General features: G+C 44.6%; 1 protein-coding gene across 1 annotated transcript in view; it reads right to left on the minus strand.

The window, feature by feature from the left end:
- FARSA (phenylalanyl-tRNA synthetase subunit alpha) overlaps nt 1–18,602 on the minus strand; it is a 43,955-nt gene extending 25,353 nt beyond the window's left edge. Inside the window, exons 1-6 of the mRNA XM_082252985.1 lie at nt 18,431–18,602; nt 14,949–15,086; nt 11,217–11,315; nt 7,902–8,020; nt 4,647–4,739; nt 2,922–3,050 (exon numbers count right to left, since the gene is read on the minus strand). Coding sequence (XP_082109111.1) covers nt 2,922–3,050; nt 4,647–4,739; nt 7,902–8,020; nt 11,217–11,315; nt 14,949–15,086; nt 18,431–18,580 — 728 coding nt within the window. The 5' untranslated portion in view covers nt 18,581–18,602. The remainder of the gene's footprint in view (nt 1–2,921; nt 3,051–4,646; nt 4,740–7,901; nt 8,021–11,216; nt 11,316–14,948; nt 15,087–18,430) is intronic.

The following is an 18,602-nucleotide window of genomic DNA, read 5'->3' on the forward strand; positions in this document are numbered from 1 at the left end:
CTTAGAGAACAGCTAGTTTATTGCCATCAAAATGCGTCAAAAAAGTTCAATCTAATTTGGCAGAGTTGGCTACATAACCCTAGTCTTCCCCCATGCAGTAGGATAGGCTGTTGCAACTTTGACCCCCCCCCCCCCCCCCCCACCAAGAGTTCTTAATGGTTTTGATCTGAGCTTGGGAAATTCTTTGATTTATATCGAAGAGTAGAAAAAAAAATACTGTATTCCATTCTGTGCAAATGTCCAACAAGCTCTGTTGATTTTGTTTGAATTTTCTTTTTTTTTTTCAGAATCAGAAAAAAAAAGAAGAAAATCTTTATATTAGCTAAATATAATGTAACTGCCTTTATTTTTCTATATACCTTTATGTATAGTGCATGTGCAGTTAGTTGCTCTGCATATCTTTTTCTTGCAATGTACAGTCATTTAATATCCTTGTAAATAAATAAAAATTTGCATTGAAAAAAAGCTTGTTCCTTTGAACCCCCCCCCCCCCCCCCCACACACACACACACACACATTGGCCAGATCACAAGAAGAAAATAGAAAAAAGCCTAAGAAAAAAATAAAAATTTGCAGCCATTACATCCAATAATTGGCAAGTGGCAATAAAATAAATGGTTGCTTTTGGGGTTAATACCACTTTAAGCGATTACAGGCCTCCCCACCTTGTGTACCCTAGCGTCTGAACTCGGTAAACCAAATGATCCCCTACAAGGTGGTTATATATGATAATAAAGGCTGTCCTTAAATTTCGCAAAATATGGGACACCTGGTATAATTCTATCATCACTTTCAACACCAATGGCCATTAACATTTACTTTCTACTATGTTCCTCACTGTGTGATGCACAATTAAATGTATGGCTGCAATATATACTACTTCAACTTAACAGTGATGAGGAGGAACAAGGGACAGCTTTTGGATGTTGTATTTTTGGTATCGTTTATTCAATCACAGATGATGATTCGTTATATGAGAATATAGACAAATTTTTCTAACATGGACTGGATAAAAAAAAAAAAAAAAAAAGCTGTAATTATTAAAGGAATTGTAAAGGCATAAGTTTTTTTTATCTTAATGCATTAAGATAAAAAACACCTTCTGTGTGCAGCAGCCCCCTTAATACTTGCCTGAGCCCATCTTTATCCCAAAATGTTGCAGGAGTGTCTAAGCTGCTTGGGACTCCCATGGGATTGGCTTCCGCTGCTGTCAATCAAAATCATTCAGGCAATCAGGAGAGAGAGGGGATGGGGCTGGGTCGTGGCTCCATGTCTGAATGGACACAGGGAGCTGTGCCTCGACTTGGGTGCCCCCATAGCAGGCTGCTTGCTGTGGGGGCACTCAACAGGAGGGAGGAGCCAGGAGCAGCGGAGAGGGACCCGAGAAGAGGAGGATCCAGGCTGCTCTGTGCAAAACCAACTGCATAGAGCAGGTAAGTATAACATTATAAAAAACAAACACACAGTCTTTAAAAATTAAAGAAAATAAAAAAGGCCTCAGCCCCTCATATATCCATCTATGCTCTTCTACACCTGGCAAATAATTCAAATTCAGCATTCTTTAACCACTTAAAGGACCAGGCCTATTTCTGACACCGGTTAAAATAAGTATTTTTTGCTAGAAAATTACTTAGAACCTCCAAAACACATACATACACATACATACATATATATATATATATATATATATATATATATATATATATATATATATATATATATATATATATATATATATACATACACACATACACATATATATATATATATATATATATATATATATATATACACATACACACACACACACACACACATACTATATATATATATATATATATATATATATATATATATATACACATATATATATACACATATATATATATATCTATAGATCTATCTATATATCTATAGATATATACACACACATACACACATTTTTTTTTTTAGCAAAGAACCTAGAGAATAAAATGGAAATATGGAGATCATTGCAATACTTTATGTCACACCATAATTGCGCAGTGGTCTCACAAACGCAATTTTGTTTAGAGAAAAAATATACACTTTTTTTGAGTTAAAAAAACAGGAAAGCAGTAAGGTTAGCCCAATATTTTCTATAATGGGAAAGATAATGTTATGCCGAGTAAATAGATACCCAGCATGGAATGGAATGGTGACAAACATTGATACTTAAAAATCTCCATAGGCGACGCTTTAAAATTTTCTACAGGTTATCAGCTTAGAGTTACCGAGGGGGATCTAGGAGGACTAGAATTATTGCTCTGGCTCCAACGATCATGGCGATACCTCATATATGTGGTTTGAACACTGCTTACATAGGTGGGTGCAACTTGAGTATGCGTTCGCTTCTGTGCGTGAGCTCGGAGGGACGGGGTGTGTTTTAAATTTTTTTTTTTCATATTTTACCTTTTATTTTTTTAGCAAGAAAAAAAAATGGGCCCTTTAAGGCCGTTGGGAGAAAGCGACGTATGATGTCACTCCAGTCTTCAATGGCCATAGAGTCGAGTGGGGGCCATCTTGCCCTCATTCGACTTCCTGCCTGGCACTTGGATGGACTGGATCGTTTTCCCCGCTGCAGACGGCTGCAGTAAGCACCTCTTCCTCCATAAAAGTGATCCCACTGCGCCCACCCTGTAAGAAAATACTGGGTTTATGGAAGCTATCTGCTGTCATAACACCTGTATTTAACATCAAAGTACGGACGCAAACTTGTGGCGGGCGGTCTGGAAGTGGTTAAAGAGGAGCTCCAATCATGTGTAAAAATTAAAGCATAGATGTGAATGTGTCCCATAGAAACCATGAACTGTAGTTCGTTTTGACAAAAAGCACCAAAAAAAAAAAAAAAACACCTACCAGGTGTGAACCAGACCTAAGAGGCACAGTCATCAAATACTCACCCCATTTCTAGAAATATCTGTCGGAATTGCGTACGGACTTTCAATAGAGGGTGCAAGTGACCACATTCTGGCATCACGCCCAACGCATTAAAATTGTATGCCTTGAATTTCTTCTCCTTCCAGGAGCCACTGGGAATGAGCAGATGGGCAAAAGAGGGGGAAAATGGTGAGAGGATATAAACAAAAAAAGGGAAGTAACAATGCAACATAAAACAATTATGTCCAGAAAAAAAAAAAAAAAAAAAAAAAAAAAAAAAGACCTTCACCATAATCTTTATTTATATAATCAGATAAAGGTCCCTGAGAGCCCATTCACACAGGGGCGACATGACTTGCCGGGGCGACCTGTGAAGTCGCGGTGCACAGCGTGCACCGCGACCTCGGCGCGACATGCACAGACTTCATATCATTGAAGTCAATGCAAGTCGCCTCCAGGTCGCCCCAAAGTAGTACAGGACCCTTTTTCTAAGTCGGAGCGACTTGTGTCACTCCTATTAGAACGGGTCCTGTGCTAATCAATGGCAGGCGACCCACCGCGACTTGTCAGGCGACTTGGTCGCCTGACAAGTCGCGCTAGTGTGAATGGGGACTTAAAGAGGGCTTAATTTTAGTTAAACATTTTTTTTTTAAATCAGCACAAGGGACTGTATTTAAAATGAATGAAAAGTGTCCCTTGTGCTGGTGGCTGTCATGTTCATTGGAACCTTAAAGCGGAGTTCCAGCCATTCACTCACCTGTCCAACGGTCCAGTGATGCGGCCGCCCGAAGCCTCGATCCTCGGCGCCGGCATCACTGCTGTGGGCACCCGGCTGTGACAGTTTGCGGCTTCACAGCCGGGTACTCACTGCGCGTCTTGATTGGCCGGCAATCTTCTGGGACCTCTGACGTGTCCCAGAAGATTGCAGGGAGGGAGGGGGAGAGGAGAACTTCCGTTCAGGGCGCCGCGGCGCTCCGAGCGGAAGTGGGAGCGGGTACCTGTCAAAACTAGGTACCCGCTCCCCCCCCCAAAAAAATGACATGCCAAATGTGGCATGTCAGGGGGTCAGGACGATTTTGGGTGGAACTCCGCTTTAATTTCTCTATGTTCTTTCTTTCTTATGTTAATGAAACCCATTCATTACCACAATGGATGAAAAAAAAAAGTGCACAACTTTTTTTTTTTTTCAAACAAAGCAGCCCACCCCTATGCACGGTATATGCCTTGTAGTGTACTGCAGCATGTTGGGGTACCATTCACAATGAAATATCTAAGGCAGGGATTCCCAAACTACGGCCCCTCCAGCTGTTCAGGAACTACAATTCCCATCATGCCTAGCCATGTATGTAAATGTCAGAGTTTTACAATGACTCATGGGATGTGTAGTTCCGTAACAGCTAGAGGGCTGTAGTTTGGGAATCCCTGGTCTAAGGAATCACTGAATGGCACTGCAATGCACCATACAAGGGGCAGATGCACTGCCAAATTGAAAAATTGTAATACAGAGCCAAATATTAGTATTTTTTTTTTCTGAAATACCTCAAATCAAAAAATATACAACATTTTGGGCCACTAGAAGGAACTGACAATCATAGGAAATATTAGTATTAGAAAAAATTACAGGGAAAAGTTGTTGAGTCTGGATGAATGCTTGTAACATTCGTCCATAGAATGTTTTATTATTAGACCACAAAGAATTGAGCACTAAAAACACTGTCCATAAGCAGCCACAGTAACACGTTACTTACCTGGCAATCATTTCTGGAGTAAGGTCCGTTTCCTGTTTGGTAATACTGGTGCTGAACCCACTTCCCTTCGTCACCCAGTAGGTTTTAACCGTCCTGAAATATTTGAAAGAAAATCAAATTACTTCTGAATTACTTCTGAATGTCTCCAAATAAGTCACATACATGCCCAGGGCCATTTCCTACAGGAGTAAATGCTCTTCACCTAGCAAGGTTAGTTACTGTAAAGCAAGCCTGTTTAAACCATATATCAGCTGAAAAAACAAATGCAGCCACCACATCCAAGGACTGGTAAAATGCAATAGATTACATATCTCTTCTTGGCTTTAGATATGCTTTAGGCATCAGAAAACAAATACAAAATTGATAACAGTATAAATAATCCTTTAATGAAAAACATTTTTGGTTAAACCGTTTTTAAAATCCAGGACACACACACACACAGGAGGGCGCTGCCAGGTTGGTAACCTGTTTTCTACATCTTGGTCACCAGCCCACAGCCCACTTGATGAGTGGATAATAAAGAGTCACCACACTGAAGATGTGATTACTCTGCTCACAAGACTCTATCCTCCTGTTAGGAAGGTTCCCAGTGTTAGACAGACAGCACTGTGCACAGGAATAGCCATGTCTAGGTTACAGTCCTGATCTTGTTCTGAGCCCTGGGGAACAGGGAAGCCATTATAGAACAGATTTTAATATTAGCTAGCAATTACTTGCAGCTGCTGACTTTTATTAGGACACTTACCTGTCCTGGAATCCAGCGATGTCAGCACTGCAGCCAATGTTTCCATCGGCTGTCGGGTGCTGCCGCCACCATTGCCTTGCGGCTTCACGGGCAGGTCCCTACTGCGCATGCGCGAAGACCATTCCTATTGGCTCGGCGGTGGAGGAGGGGGCCGAACTTCCGTGGGACGGTGCTGCGGAGCTGTATCTCAGAAGTGGGGAAGGGTACCTGTCGAAAACAGTGGAAGCGGGGGGGGGGGGGGGGAACGAAAGAGTGGAAGTTCCACTTTTGGGTGGAACTCTGCTTTAAATTTTGATGAAATGAAAGCAGTGTATGGCCAGCTTAATAAAGCGAATAGGATATCATTAGGCTTAATATTTTCCATTGTTTAATGATGACATTCCTCTGTTGTCTTTATTTAGAACAGCAGGATGGGTGTAATAAAAAATGTGCCCATCAATTGCAGCAGTCCACTGCCCCCTGGTGTCAAACTCCGAGATTGCAGGAGCCAATTTTGCAGACAACAGTAAACTTCTGAGTACAGTACAGATCGTTCTCAGCCTAAAGAAAAAACAAGTTCCTCTAGCACAGCCTTTTTTCAACCAGGGTGCCTTGGCAAAATCTTTAAAAAAAAAAAAAAATTGTATACAAGCAGCAAGTGGATCAAGCCTGCCTATTAGTTACACAAAGCCACGGGTTTACATTATGCACCATTACGACTTTCTAGAAACTGGCATCCTAACAACATCCTTGTTTGACCCTCCTGTGCCCCTCTCCCTTAGCCCTTGGGTGACATTAGCTGACTGATGGAGAGAAATTGAGGGAGAAGAGAAACATTGGAATAGTAGTCAGTACCAGTGTGCAAAAGCTTATTTGCTTTAAAAGAAGAAAATCCCCTCCAATGTTGGGTGTCCAATGAGTGGATGTTGCTGCATTATGTAAAACTATTAGAATAGCTTTTTACATTTTAGAATGGGGTGCCTCGAGACTGTCCATCATTTTAAAGGTTGCCTCGACTGAAAAAAAGTTTGAGAAACACTGACCTAGCATTTGAAAATGCAACATGTAAAAAGCACTGAGGGAGCAAATATTACCCAGTAAATGCCGAAATGTCTGAAAGTCTCACCATTGTCTGTGTAAGGCTGTCCATACATTATATCATTTTCTGATTCAAATTTTTTTTGATTTTCCTTCAACTATGTAGTGCAGGGGCCTGCCTGATTGCACACACATTGAAAGGGTTTACGTCTGACCTCATATTATACGGTTTTGGTCAATCTAAAGGAAAGTTGGACAAGAAGATTGTATAATGTATGGCCAACCTAACTCTTCACAGGTTCAGTAGAAGAGGACATCCACATGATTTTACAGAAAAACTCTGATTCCTGAATTCCTAAATCACATTTAAACCACAAATCTGGGATGGATACACACTATACAACTTTTGCTGTTCGATTTCCTTTAAATTTACCTTCAACTATGTAATGCACGGGCCTGTCTGATTGCATACAAATTGAAAGGGTTTAGGTCTGACCTCATATTATATGGTTTTTGGTAAATTTAAAGGAAAAAATCTAAAGCAAATTGTATAGCTTTAGGCCCCTTTCACACTGCTGCACTAGATTTGGGCTGCAGCAAAGTGTACCTGTAGTTTTCGTGCCGATTTCCCATACACTTCTATTATGTGCAGCATTTTCTGAAAGAGCACTAATGAAGCAGCATGCAGGACTTCTTGAGCGCTTTCAGACAATGCTCCAAAAACACGGGACAAAACTAAAGTCTATAGGAAACAGTAAATGAGGGTACACTGCAGGTTGTGCTATCCTGCCTTTTTTAAACAAAACCGTGTTTATCAAGTAGCACCTTAAAGAGGAAGTAAACCCTCCTCTGACACTTTTACCTATAGGTAAGCCTATGATAAGGCTTACCTATAGGTACTGTAAATATCTCCTAACATGTACCGTTTAGGAGATATTCACCTTACATGCAGCCAGTGATGTCACTGGCGCATGCGCTCTGAAGGAACGGCCGCTGGTGCCGTTTCTTCAGAGCCCTGTGCCGTGACTGTCAGCTCCCGCACACGGGAGTGACATCACTGCGGCTCCGGCATATCAGATGGCCGGATGCTGCGATCCCGGAAGACGGGCGACTGGACATGTCGTCCCGTCATACAGGTAAACAGGCGGCACGGCGGGGGCTCCTTCTAAGGTAAGTATTTCATAATGAGCTAGTATGCGATGCTCATTATGCGTTTCTCTTACAGGTTGCAAAAAAAAAAAAAAAAAAAGTTGTATGGGTCTAAGAAAGCTCAATCTGCCTAAATAAAGGATATAAAATTAATCTGAGTACAATGTTGCATGATCGAGTAATTGTCAAACTATCAAAGAAAACTGAAAAATGGGCTGGCAAAAAAAGGGTATATACAGGATAGGATTCGGGTGGTTGAAAAGCAGCTCTTGTAGTTACATGTTATTACTGAGCTCTGTATATGATCCTGTGTAACAACCAATCACCACCCTGCACCCACTTACACTTCATTGAGCAGTTTCCTCTTCTTCAGCTCACTCCTGTCCTTCTCATTTACAATGTCCGCCTTTCCCTTCTCGATCAGCTGTAGCTTCTCCTTAACAGAGTCTTCTACTGAATCCACCTGTAGAGGAAGAATTGTGGGATGTAAGATGACATGGTAAAAAGTGTGGTGGGGGGTTTCGGGAGGACAGGCAAGAAAACATGAATAATGGGGGGGGGGGGGGGGGGTCGGGAGGAAAGACAGGAAAACACGAATAAAATGCTCAGCCATTCACTGGAAACCAAATAAAATGGTTAAATATATATATTTTTTATTTAACTTGTATGATTTAAGTGATGTCATGGGCAGATCAAAGGTCACACCATTCATCTACATAAAAATAAGATAGTAAATACATACAAGGAAACAATCCATTGTTGCATTGCATTTACTCCTCGATACTTGCAGACTATATGCAAGTGTCATTTTACACAGGAGCAGCTGTGCTTTGACAGCGGCTTCTGCTGTTTAATATAAAGCAACTACCAGCTATCATTTTGGCAGCCGGTAATTGCTGGTAATAGCAGCAGGTGGAGAGGACTTGGACGTACATCTTGCATCCTAAAAACTTTCTTGAAGTTTTTTTTTTTTTTTTTCTTTTTTTAGGTCTTATCTATTTTAGGACAGAACCTGTAAGTGTAACTTAAAGTGTTACTAAACCCAGGAGCCTGCATTCTCTATATCTGCTCTTCCACATGACACAGAACATGGAAATACAATTATTTTAGTAAATATAAACTACTAAATACCTTTGCTCAGCAGCAGTCTTGTGACTTCTAGTAGTATCTGGTTAAAGCTTGTACGAGTTTCCATGGTCCTAGGACTGTCCTTTGAGGCTGCAAGAACCCTGACCCTCTGTCTGGACAGTTCAAATATGGCCCTGTTCTGATCATACGCACTCGCTTAAGAAAAAAAAAAAACTCTACAATAAACACACACACCAAACTGAGCATGTGCAGAGTGCCCCCAAGGCTCTGTTCTATCAGAAGTTAGATTGGGGACTGTGGAAGAAGGGGAAAAAAAAAAAAAAAAATCAGACGAGGAAGGATGAAACAGCATTTTTACACAAGCTTTTTTCAGGCTTTTTATCCATGATAAATGCTGATCCTGCCAGAAACACTTCCTGTCTGTAGGATAAGTAAAGTGTTACTAAACCCAGCAGCCTGCATACAGTAAACACCCGTTATATCGCGGTTCAGTTTTCGCGGTCACTGTATTTTGCATTTTTTTCTTTAAGACCCATATTATTTTGTTAATTAAATATTTTTGTGTTTTCCATTGCTCTTGCTCTGTCTCTCAGTATATTTTATGTGTTTAAATGTGTTTCTATTTAAAAGTGTGTTTAAAGACCTTAAAATACTTTTGAGAGCCCATTCAGACTGGCACGACACAACTTTGGGGGGCGACCTGTGAAGTCCCGTGCACCGCGATTTCGGCACGACTTGCAGAGACTTCACATAATGGAAGTCTATGCAAGTCGCTCCGAGGTCGCCCCAAAGTAGTACGCAGAGATGTATAGTAACGAAGTAGAACTACTTAAGTACTGTACTTAAGTACAGAAATGCGGTATCTGTACTTTCCTAGAGTAGAATTTTTTTCTCCTACTTCTACTTTTACTTCACTACATTTTTTCGATGATTTCGATACTTCTACTCAAGTATTTTTTTTTGTGCTGCATAGTTACTCGTTACTTTTAAAAAAATTACCACTGCCAGAACAGTAGATGGCAGGTTGCATAAAGCTCAAAAAAATGTGTATAATGTCATTTGTAAATCAGCGCATACGAAAATAAATGCTGTGTATAATAAAAGCTGCTATACCAAATCTTTCCAATAAAAAGAAAATATGAAACAAACAAATAAATGGTGCTACAGCGCTTAAAGTGCATCAAGAAACTACTAACAAACACAGGTTTATCATTTGAATAAATCATTTGAAATAATAAAAAACAATATGATGTTCAAACTTTTGACTTCTTTCTTTAATAACTACATAACACAGTACTTGTACTTCTACTTTCAGTACTTGAGTAGAATTTTTTTTTCAAAACTACTGGTACTTTTTACTTTTAGTACTTAAGTAGCAAATTTTTTGAAAAAACTACTTGCAATACTTAAGTAAAAAAAATGTTGAATACTTTAGTACTTCTACTTAAGTAACTTTTTCTGCGAGCACTTCCACTTCTACTCAAGTAATTTTTTGATCGAGCACTTGTACTTTTACTCAAGTAGAAATTTCGAGTACTTTATACAAGTCTGGTAGTACGGGACCCTTTTTCTAAGTCAGAGCAACTTGTGTCGCTCCAATTAGAACGGGTCCTGTGCTAATCAATGGACCGCGACTTGTCAGGCTGACAAGTCGCGCTAATGTGAATGAACTGTAAAAGTACAGTGAAAGTTATAAAAACATGCTAGAGTATTACACTACAGCTGGTCTCCCACAGTACATAGAAACTTTTTTATTTTATAGTAAATATGAACTGTGAAATACCTTTTCTCACCAGCAGTATATATAGAAGTCTTGCGACTTCTGTTCCTGGTGAAGCTTGTCGAATGAAAAATGTCATACTGCACTGAGCTGTCCTACGACACTGCAGGTCTCCAGACCCTCTGTCTGGACAGTGCTGATTGGCCCTGTGCTGATCACATGCACTCTCTCAAGAAAAGAAAAAAACTCTCTAGCAATACACACCAAACTGCGCATGTGCAACCTGACTCCAAAGGCTCTCTCTTATCTGGACATGTTTTGGAGGAGAGGAGGATCTGTGCATACAGGATCAAACAGCTTTTTTTTTTACACAATGCAGAGGATTAACCCCTTAGGTCCCACAGTGAGTATAACAAGCGTGCTTTACTGCATATACAGAGATTTTACTGCTGTGGGTTTAGTAACACTAACTGTAGGAGAGAAAAATCCGGTTCCCTTCCCTGCCAAACAGGGTTTTGACATTTGGCACAGCAGTGTAAGTCTCAGGCCTGGATGGACAAAAATATAAATACTTTGGCAGGTAAAATAGTTCCCATATACTTTATGCATTTCTTCTGGGTACTGAACAATTTGCCTACAGCTAAGCTTTAATTACTTGTTTTTTTTCTTTTAAGGTCAGCACAGCTGCATTCATTTTATGTCAGTATGAAATGGGAACTCCAGACAAAATTTTTTTCCCCCGTTTTGAAAAAACAAAATAACTTTGCAAATAACATGGAAAAAAAAAAAAAAAAAAAAAAAAAAAAACGCAATAAAAATATGCAAATACCAGACTGAAGAGTTCACTCACCACTCTGTGGACTCGTGGACCGCCCTCTGCTGACTTGTCCAATCGAATCCAGCGATTGGACATTGCCTTGCTGAAACCAATTTTTGCAATTGGCAGTTTCTGAAAGAAAACAACACATATGCAGTGATAAGTAAATTATTAATATCCTATCCTGGGCACTCCTTATAAAGCTGCCTGTTTATTAAAATCCAGGGTGATAAGCCCCATAACATTATTACTCATGCCAGAAATAGGAAACCCAGACTTTCCATCAGGGTTATCGGACCACAGATTTTAGAGGCAGGTAAGTTTTGATTGCAGGGATTTAGAGATTCAAATATTTGGAACTCTATAAAAGAATATACAATCCATGCTTACACCATCTTTACTGATATGGCAGGAGATATAATTATGGCACTGTCTTATTTCACTACCTCGTGGTTCAAAATTTTTACATTCACCCAATAGTTTTGACCGATTGTGTATAGTGGAGGCAATCGGGTGGCTGCAATTCCCTGACAGGTGAGAGTCTGCTTGTCAGATTTACACACAATCCTGGTGGCTGTAGCCACTGAGAATGTGTATAAAGCCCCCCTGCTGTTAGGCCCATACATGGCAGCGAAAGGGTTAAAGGCAATGAGCCGAACAGCTGTGCCAGGTACATGAATACAACACGCATGTTGTATTTAGTAACTAGACTTGTATTTAGTAATTAGACTATTTTGGTACCTGGACTGCAATATATATATATTTCTGGTTTCGATTCACTGTATATTAACCGGTTGCCGACCGCCGCACGACTATATACTGCGGCGGTCAGCCCCGGCCAGGCAGAGTGACGTATCGGTACGTCACTCGCCTGTCACTGACTTGCGAGCCTATCGCGGGCGGGCGCGCGCCCGCCGAGGCGCGCGCCCGCCGCGGCTCGTTCACAGGCAAGTCAGTGCGTGTGACCGGCGGACTCGATGTCCGCCAGTCACACTGCGATCGCTCCTGTGAAGGGAGAAAGACAGAGCAGCTTGTGTAAACAAGCTGCCTGTCAGTTCTCCCTGTGTAAAAGTGAAGATCTGTCCGTTCTACTATGTAGAACGGTGGATCTTTGCTTTTACACCAATAGGAATGTCCCTACACAGTTAGAAGCACGCCCCTAGGACACACTTAACCCCTCCCTGTCCAATAAAGTTAACCCCTTCCCTGCCAGTGTCATTTTTGCAGTAACAGTGCATATGTATAGCACTGATTACTGCAGTAATGTCACTGGTAACCCCAAAAGTGTCAAAAATGTCAGTCAAGGGTCCGATCTGTCCGCCGCAATGTCGCAGTACCGAAAAAAAAAAAAAAAAACGCAGATCGCCGCCATTACGCGTTAAAAAAAAAAACACCAAAAATGACAAAAATCTTTCCCTTTGTTAGTAAACGCGATAACTTTTGCGCAAACCAATCAAAATACGCTTTTTGCGATTTTTTTTACCAAACATAGGTAGCATAAAACAAATTGGCCGAAAAATGTTAAAAAATTTTGATTTTTACTTTTTTTTTTGGGGAATTTCATATAAAAAAATGTGAAAAATATTGTTATTTTTGCAAAATTTACGCTCTTTTTTTGTTTATAGCGCGTGATCAAAAAAATCGCACAGGTGATCAAATACCACCAAAAGAAAGCTCTGTTTGTGGGAAAAAAAGGACGTCAAATTCGTTTAGGTACAGCGTCGCACGACCGCGCATTTGTCCGTTAAAGTCACGCAGTAAAAAAAAAAAAAAAAAAAAAAAATCGCAAAAAAACCCCTGGTCCTTTAGCAGCCAAATCCTCCGGGGCTTAAGTGGTTAATCACTTCTGGACCAGAAGGTTTTGCCCCCTTAATGACCAGGCCATTTTTTGCGAATCGGCACTGCGTTACTTTAATAGACAATTGCGCAGTTGTACGACACTGTACTGAAATAAAATTGATATCCTTTTTTCCTCACAAATAGAGCTTTCTTTTGCTGGTATTCGATCACCTGTGTGACTAGGGAAGTTGTCATTTTTGTTTTACTAGTAATGGTGGCGATCAGCAATTTTTAGCGGGACTGCGACATTGCGGCAGACATATCGGACCCCTGACATTTTTGACACTTTTGGGGGGACCAGTGACATTACTAATCAGTACTAAAAATATGCACTGTTACAGTAATAAACACTGGCAGGGAAGGGGTTAACACAGTGGGTGATCAAAGGGTTAAGTGTGAGCCTAGGGGCGTATTTACTAACTGGGGTGTGTGGCTTTTGAAATGATCACAGAGACCTGTGAGCCTATATAAAAGGATCACAGGTGCTCTGTGATCATTTCAGAAAGAAGAACGGTCAGCTGTGTTTACAACAGCCGACCGTCCTCTCTCAGCAGGGAGCGATTGCGGGTGCCCAGTGGCAATTGTGGCACCAGCCCTGTGCATCGGCATCCCCTCTGCCGAGTGGGGGCGGGAGCGCGCCGCCCCCCCAGCACCACTCCCGTGTCTGACGTACCCCTAAGTCCTTAAGTGGTTAAGGCTTATGAATGTATAGAATTTTTAAAAATTTGTAGGAAAGGAAAGAAGAAAAAGAAAAAATGTAAATTACTATTAAAAGCACTACTTTCTAGATGGAGGAAGACAGTATTATAACCTCATTTAAATTGCAATCTATAGCCTGTCAGGGAAGTTTCCCTTTATTTTATCAGGAACCCCCTTTTTCAGGACAGGAAGTGAGGTGAAATCACATCAGAGGGGACACAGACATCAATACCCGGCAGAGGTTCTAACCTGAATACACACACAGTATTTGAAACAAATAGTCTCTGGAGATTGACTTTGAAGGATAAGAGCACTTTAAAACAAGTTCATTTTGTCCTATTTGCCCCCCATCTCCTGACCTACCCACCCCCCCCCCCCCTCCACAGATGCATACCTTCCCTTAAAGCGGAGTTCCGGGCACAAAATCGATTTTTTTTATGCCCGTCCGCTTCTTCACCTTCACCTGAAAAGGAATTGGATAGTTAGGTTTTTTTTTTTTTTTTAAAAACTCACCTTGTAATTTAAGATCGAAAATACTCACCTCAATGTACTTCCTCCCTCTGTGCCGCGGCTCCTCCGTCACTTCCTCCTTCGCGATGATTCCTGGGAGCTGAACGTCATCGCTCCCAGGAATCAATGCGACGGCACCGGCCCCGCTCGTCACTTCCGGGGCGACGCCGCATTCCCTGCTAAACAGCTTCTGGGCATGCCCAGAAGCTGTGGAGGAATGTGGCGACGCGCCGGAAGGGACGAGAGGGGCGCATTCTGGGAGAAGAGGACGTGGAAGAAGACGCGAAAGAGGATCGCGCCGGCTTCAGCTGCCCACAAGAGATGGAAACGCTGTGGAAGAAATTTTATAAGTATTTCTTCTTGCAGGTAAGTGCGACCCGGGACAGATCAGAGGCTATCCATTGTGGAATGTACTAGCCCTGACTGTCCCGGGGGTATGTTTATTGAAAAATGCTTTCTGTGCCCGGAACTCCGCTTTAATCAAATAACTGCATATCTGCTGTTTGTTTATATACAGTGCTGCAATTTTTCACTGTCCTACCCACGCTTGCTCATTACAGCGCCATAGATTAAAATGATTAGAAACAGTTCCATAAAAGAAACTTCACGAACACAGCCAGCAAAAAACACCTTACAGTGGTTTCAACACATCTGAATTTTTTTTTAATTTAGACATAATTTCAGTGTCTTTCCTTATCTTGCACGCTCTGTACACACCATGAGATCGCTCTGGGCCAAGCCCTCTTTGGGTATGCTGTAGTACACCCGGGCCTCCTGGCTGCCCTCCTGAGCAATCTCCTGCCCCTCTGAGCTCAGTTCCCATTTCTTGCTGGATCGCTGCTCTGCCTCGATAATCTGAGGAAACAAATAAAAAAGTATAAATAATCAGACTAAATGTCAGTTCTGAAATCAGTGTTAATAGATGTCCCCTCAACTATATATAAAAAACAAGAAGCAGAATTAGAAGCATTACACAATGAAACTACATAGCAGCCCGGTGCTCTAATCAGTTTGTTTACAATGCAGCCTCTTAGTGACAACGTGGAAGTAAAATGATGCCCTGCCAGAATGATAGCTGCGCATGCGCGGGATAGGCAGTGAATCCAGAACTCTATGGAGGAATCAAGTTGCCATTAGTATGGAATGTGATTGGTGGCACTTACATTGCCAATACTATATGGCAACATTTCAACTAAATGATGCCCAGCTAGAATGTTGGATCGAATGCGCAGGATTTACACGGCCTAATCAAAATACTCCTCTACCAAACATGGCAGTACGGAGGGGGATGGGAAAGTTAACCGGACTGCCAGATAAGGTAAGCCTGCATGAAAAGGTAAGAATGAGTTTTACAACTGTCACTTAAAGCGGAACTAAACATCAATTTAACTGTTTCCCAAAACAGTTACATTCCAGGCATGCAGTTATTGAAAATTGTCACAGTTGCTTGTTCTCTCCAACAAAATGTCACACCATCATAACTATAACTGATCACATGTAGATACACGGAACATGTGGATCACACAGAGGTCAAGATAGCAGCTTCCTTGGCTGTAAAGGATAGGAGGGTTTAGTTCCGTTTTGATAAAATGTTTAATTGCGCTCTTTTTTTCTTTTTTAGGATTCAGGTTAAGTTTGTTTTTATTAAATTGGAACTCCAGTCAAAAGTTAGATCTAAGCGTAAACCTGCTCCCACCCCCCTTTTAATCCCTATACTAAGCTACCCTGTTGTAGAGGAAAGAGGTTTATACTTACCTATTCTGATGGTGCTCCAGTCCAGTCACATGATCGGCTCCCAGCCGCTACATCAGTGCGGAGGAGGAACAGCCAACAAAAGATGCCCCACAGTAAACCTATGGGTGTTGTCACCACAGCCATGGTCGGCGATCTCTCCTTTTCACTGAAGCTGGCCGCTGGGGAAATCACGTGACCGAAGCGCCTGTAGAATAGTAACTATTGACAGCTTTCCTTTACAAGGTAGTTAGTAGTCCTCCAACTCCTCGCGACGCCCACCCTCTAATAGCCCTCCGCCTCCTCGCGCAGCACACCCCCCCCCCCCCCCTACTAGCCCTCCTCGCGCAGCACACCCCCCCCCCCCCCCCCTACTAGCCCTCCTCGCGCAGCACACACCCCCCCCCCCTACTAGCCCTCCTCGCGCAGCACACCCCCCCCTCCCCCCCCCCCCCTACTAGCCCTCCTCGCGCAGCACACCCCCCCCCCCCTACTAGCCCTCCTCGCGCAGCACACCCCCCCCCCCCCCCCTACTAGCCCTCCTCGCGCAGCACACCCCCCCCTACTAGCCCTCCTCGCGCAGCACACCCCCCCCCTACTAGCCCTCCTCGCGCAGCACACCCCCCCCTACTAGCCCTCCTCGCGCAGCACACCCCCCCTACTAGCCCTCCTCGCGCAGCACACCCCCCCTACTAGCCCTCCTCGCGCAGCACACCCCCCCTACTAGCCCTCCTCGCGCAGCACACCCCCCCTACTAGCCCTCCTCGCGCAGCACACACCCCCCCCCCCCCCCTACTAGCCCTCCTCGCGCAGCACACCCCCCCTCCCCCCCCCCCCCTACTAGCCCTCCTCGCGCAGCACACACCCCCCCCCCCCCCCCTACTAGCCCTCCTCGCGCAGCACACCCCCCCCCCCCTACTAGCCCTCCTCGCGCAGCACACCCCCCCCCTACTAGCCCTCCTCGCGCAGCACACCCCCCCCCTACTAGCCCTCCTCGCGCAGCACACCCCCCCCTACTAGCCCTCCTCGCGCAGCACACCCCCCCCCCCCCCTACTAGCCCTCCGCCTCCTCGCGCAGCACACCCCCCCTACTAGCCCTCCGCCTCCTCGCGCAGCACACCCCCCCTACTAGCCCTCCGCCTCCTCGCGCAGCACACCCCCCCTACTAGCCCTCCGCCTCCTCGCGCAGCACACCCCCCCCCTACTAGCCCTCCGCCTCCTCGCGCAGCACACCCCCCCCCTACTAGCCCTCCGCCTCCTCGCGCAGCACACCCCCCCCCCTACTAGCCCTCCGCCTCCTCGCGCAGCACACCCCCCTACTAGCCCTCCGCCTCCTCGCGCAGCACACCCCCCTACTAGCCCTCCGCCTCCTCGCGCAGCACACCCCCCTACTAGCCCTCCGCCTCCTCACGCAGCACACCCCCTACTAGCCCTCCGCCTCCTCGCGCCGCACACCCCCTACTAGCCCTCCGCCTCCTCGCGCCGCACACCCCCTACTAGCCCTCCGCCTCCTCGCGCCGCACACCCCCTTCTAGTCCTCCGCCTCCTCGCGCCGCACACCCCCTACTAGTCCTCCGCCTCCTCGCGCCGCACAGCCCCTACTAGTCCTCCGCCTCCTCGCGCCGCACAGCCCCTACTAGCCCTCCGCCTCCTCTCGCCGCAAGCCCCCTACTAGCCCTCCACCTCCTCTCGCCGCAAGCCCCCTACTAGCCCTCCGCCTCCTCTCGCCGCAAGCCCCCTACTAGCCCTCCGCCTCCTCTCGCCGCACACCCCCTACTAGCCCTCCGCCTCCTCGCGCCGCACACCCCCTACTAGCCCTCCGCCTCCTCGCGCCGCACACCCCCTACTAGTCCTCCGCCTCCTCGCGCCGCTCACCCCCTGCTAGTCCTCTGCCTCCTCATGCCATGTCAGCACAGGCAATGCCCCAACATAGGTTTTGAAGTCTTTATACCAACAACATTCACAAAGGGGTGGCTCCATAAGACCCTGCCAGGGAACGGAGCCACCTATGATGAAGAGGTAACATGGCTCAGCCAACCTGGGACCGGCTCAGTCAAGAAAAAATGAGTTATTAGGCCTCTTTTCACACAGCTGGTGGTCTTCCCTCTGAAAAGCGATCTGTGACAAATCACCTTTCAGAGCAAAGCTGGAAGCAGATTTACACGCATTCAGGAGGTAATACTGCTTCCTGCACGTCTGCTTTTCAGTCTCCAGGAGGAGTTTTTTTCCCTCCACTGGGAATGTTTCATTTTCCTGTAATAAAGACTGCGCTAGAACCATCCTAACCGCGTTTTGCGTGCGGATATATGGGACTTACACCCAAAACCCCAGTGCTACAAGGCCAGCACCCTTCCTATGGGCCCTAAGTAACCTGGCCATGCTGTATTCTGCAGCCCCCAGGACAGCTGTGCAGTCACGTGACCCCCCAGGACACTATTACATCATCCTTCACAGACAGGTCCTCTTACCTCTCCCAGGGACTGCAGGCTCTTCACAGCCCCCACCACCTGCTGGTGATCCACCCCCAACGCCAGAGCCAGCTCCAGGCTGTCAAGACCTCCGCTTTCCCCATCCCGCAGCCTCTGCAGAAGCGATTCTGTCACTCTGTTATCCGCCATGCTGCACCGGCTTCTTCACTGC

This window comes from Pelophylax lessonae (genome assembly GCF_965119305.1).
Source record: "Pelophylax lessonae genome assembly, chromosome: 4".
Classification (NCBI taxonomy): domain Eukaryota; kingdom Metazoa; phylum Chordata; class Amphibia; order Anura; family Ranidae; genus Pelophylax; species Pelophylax lessonae.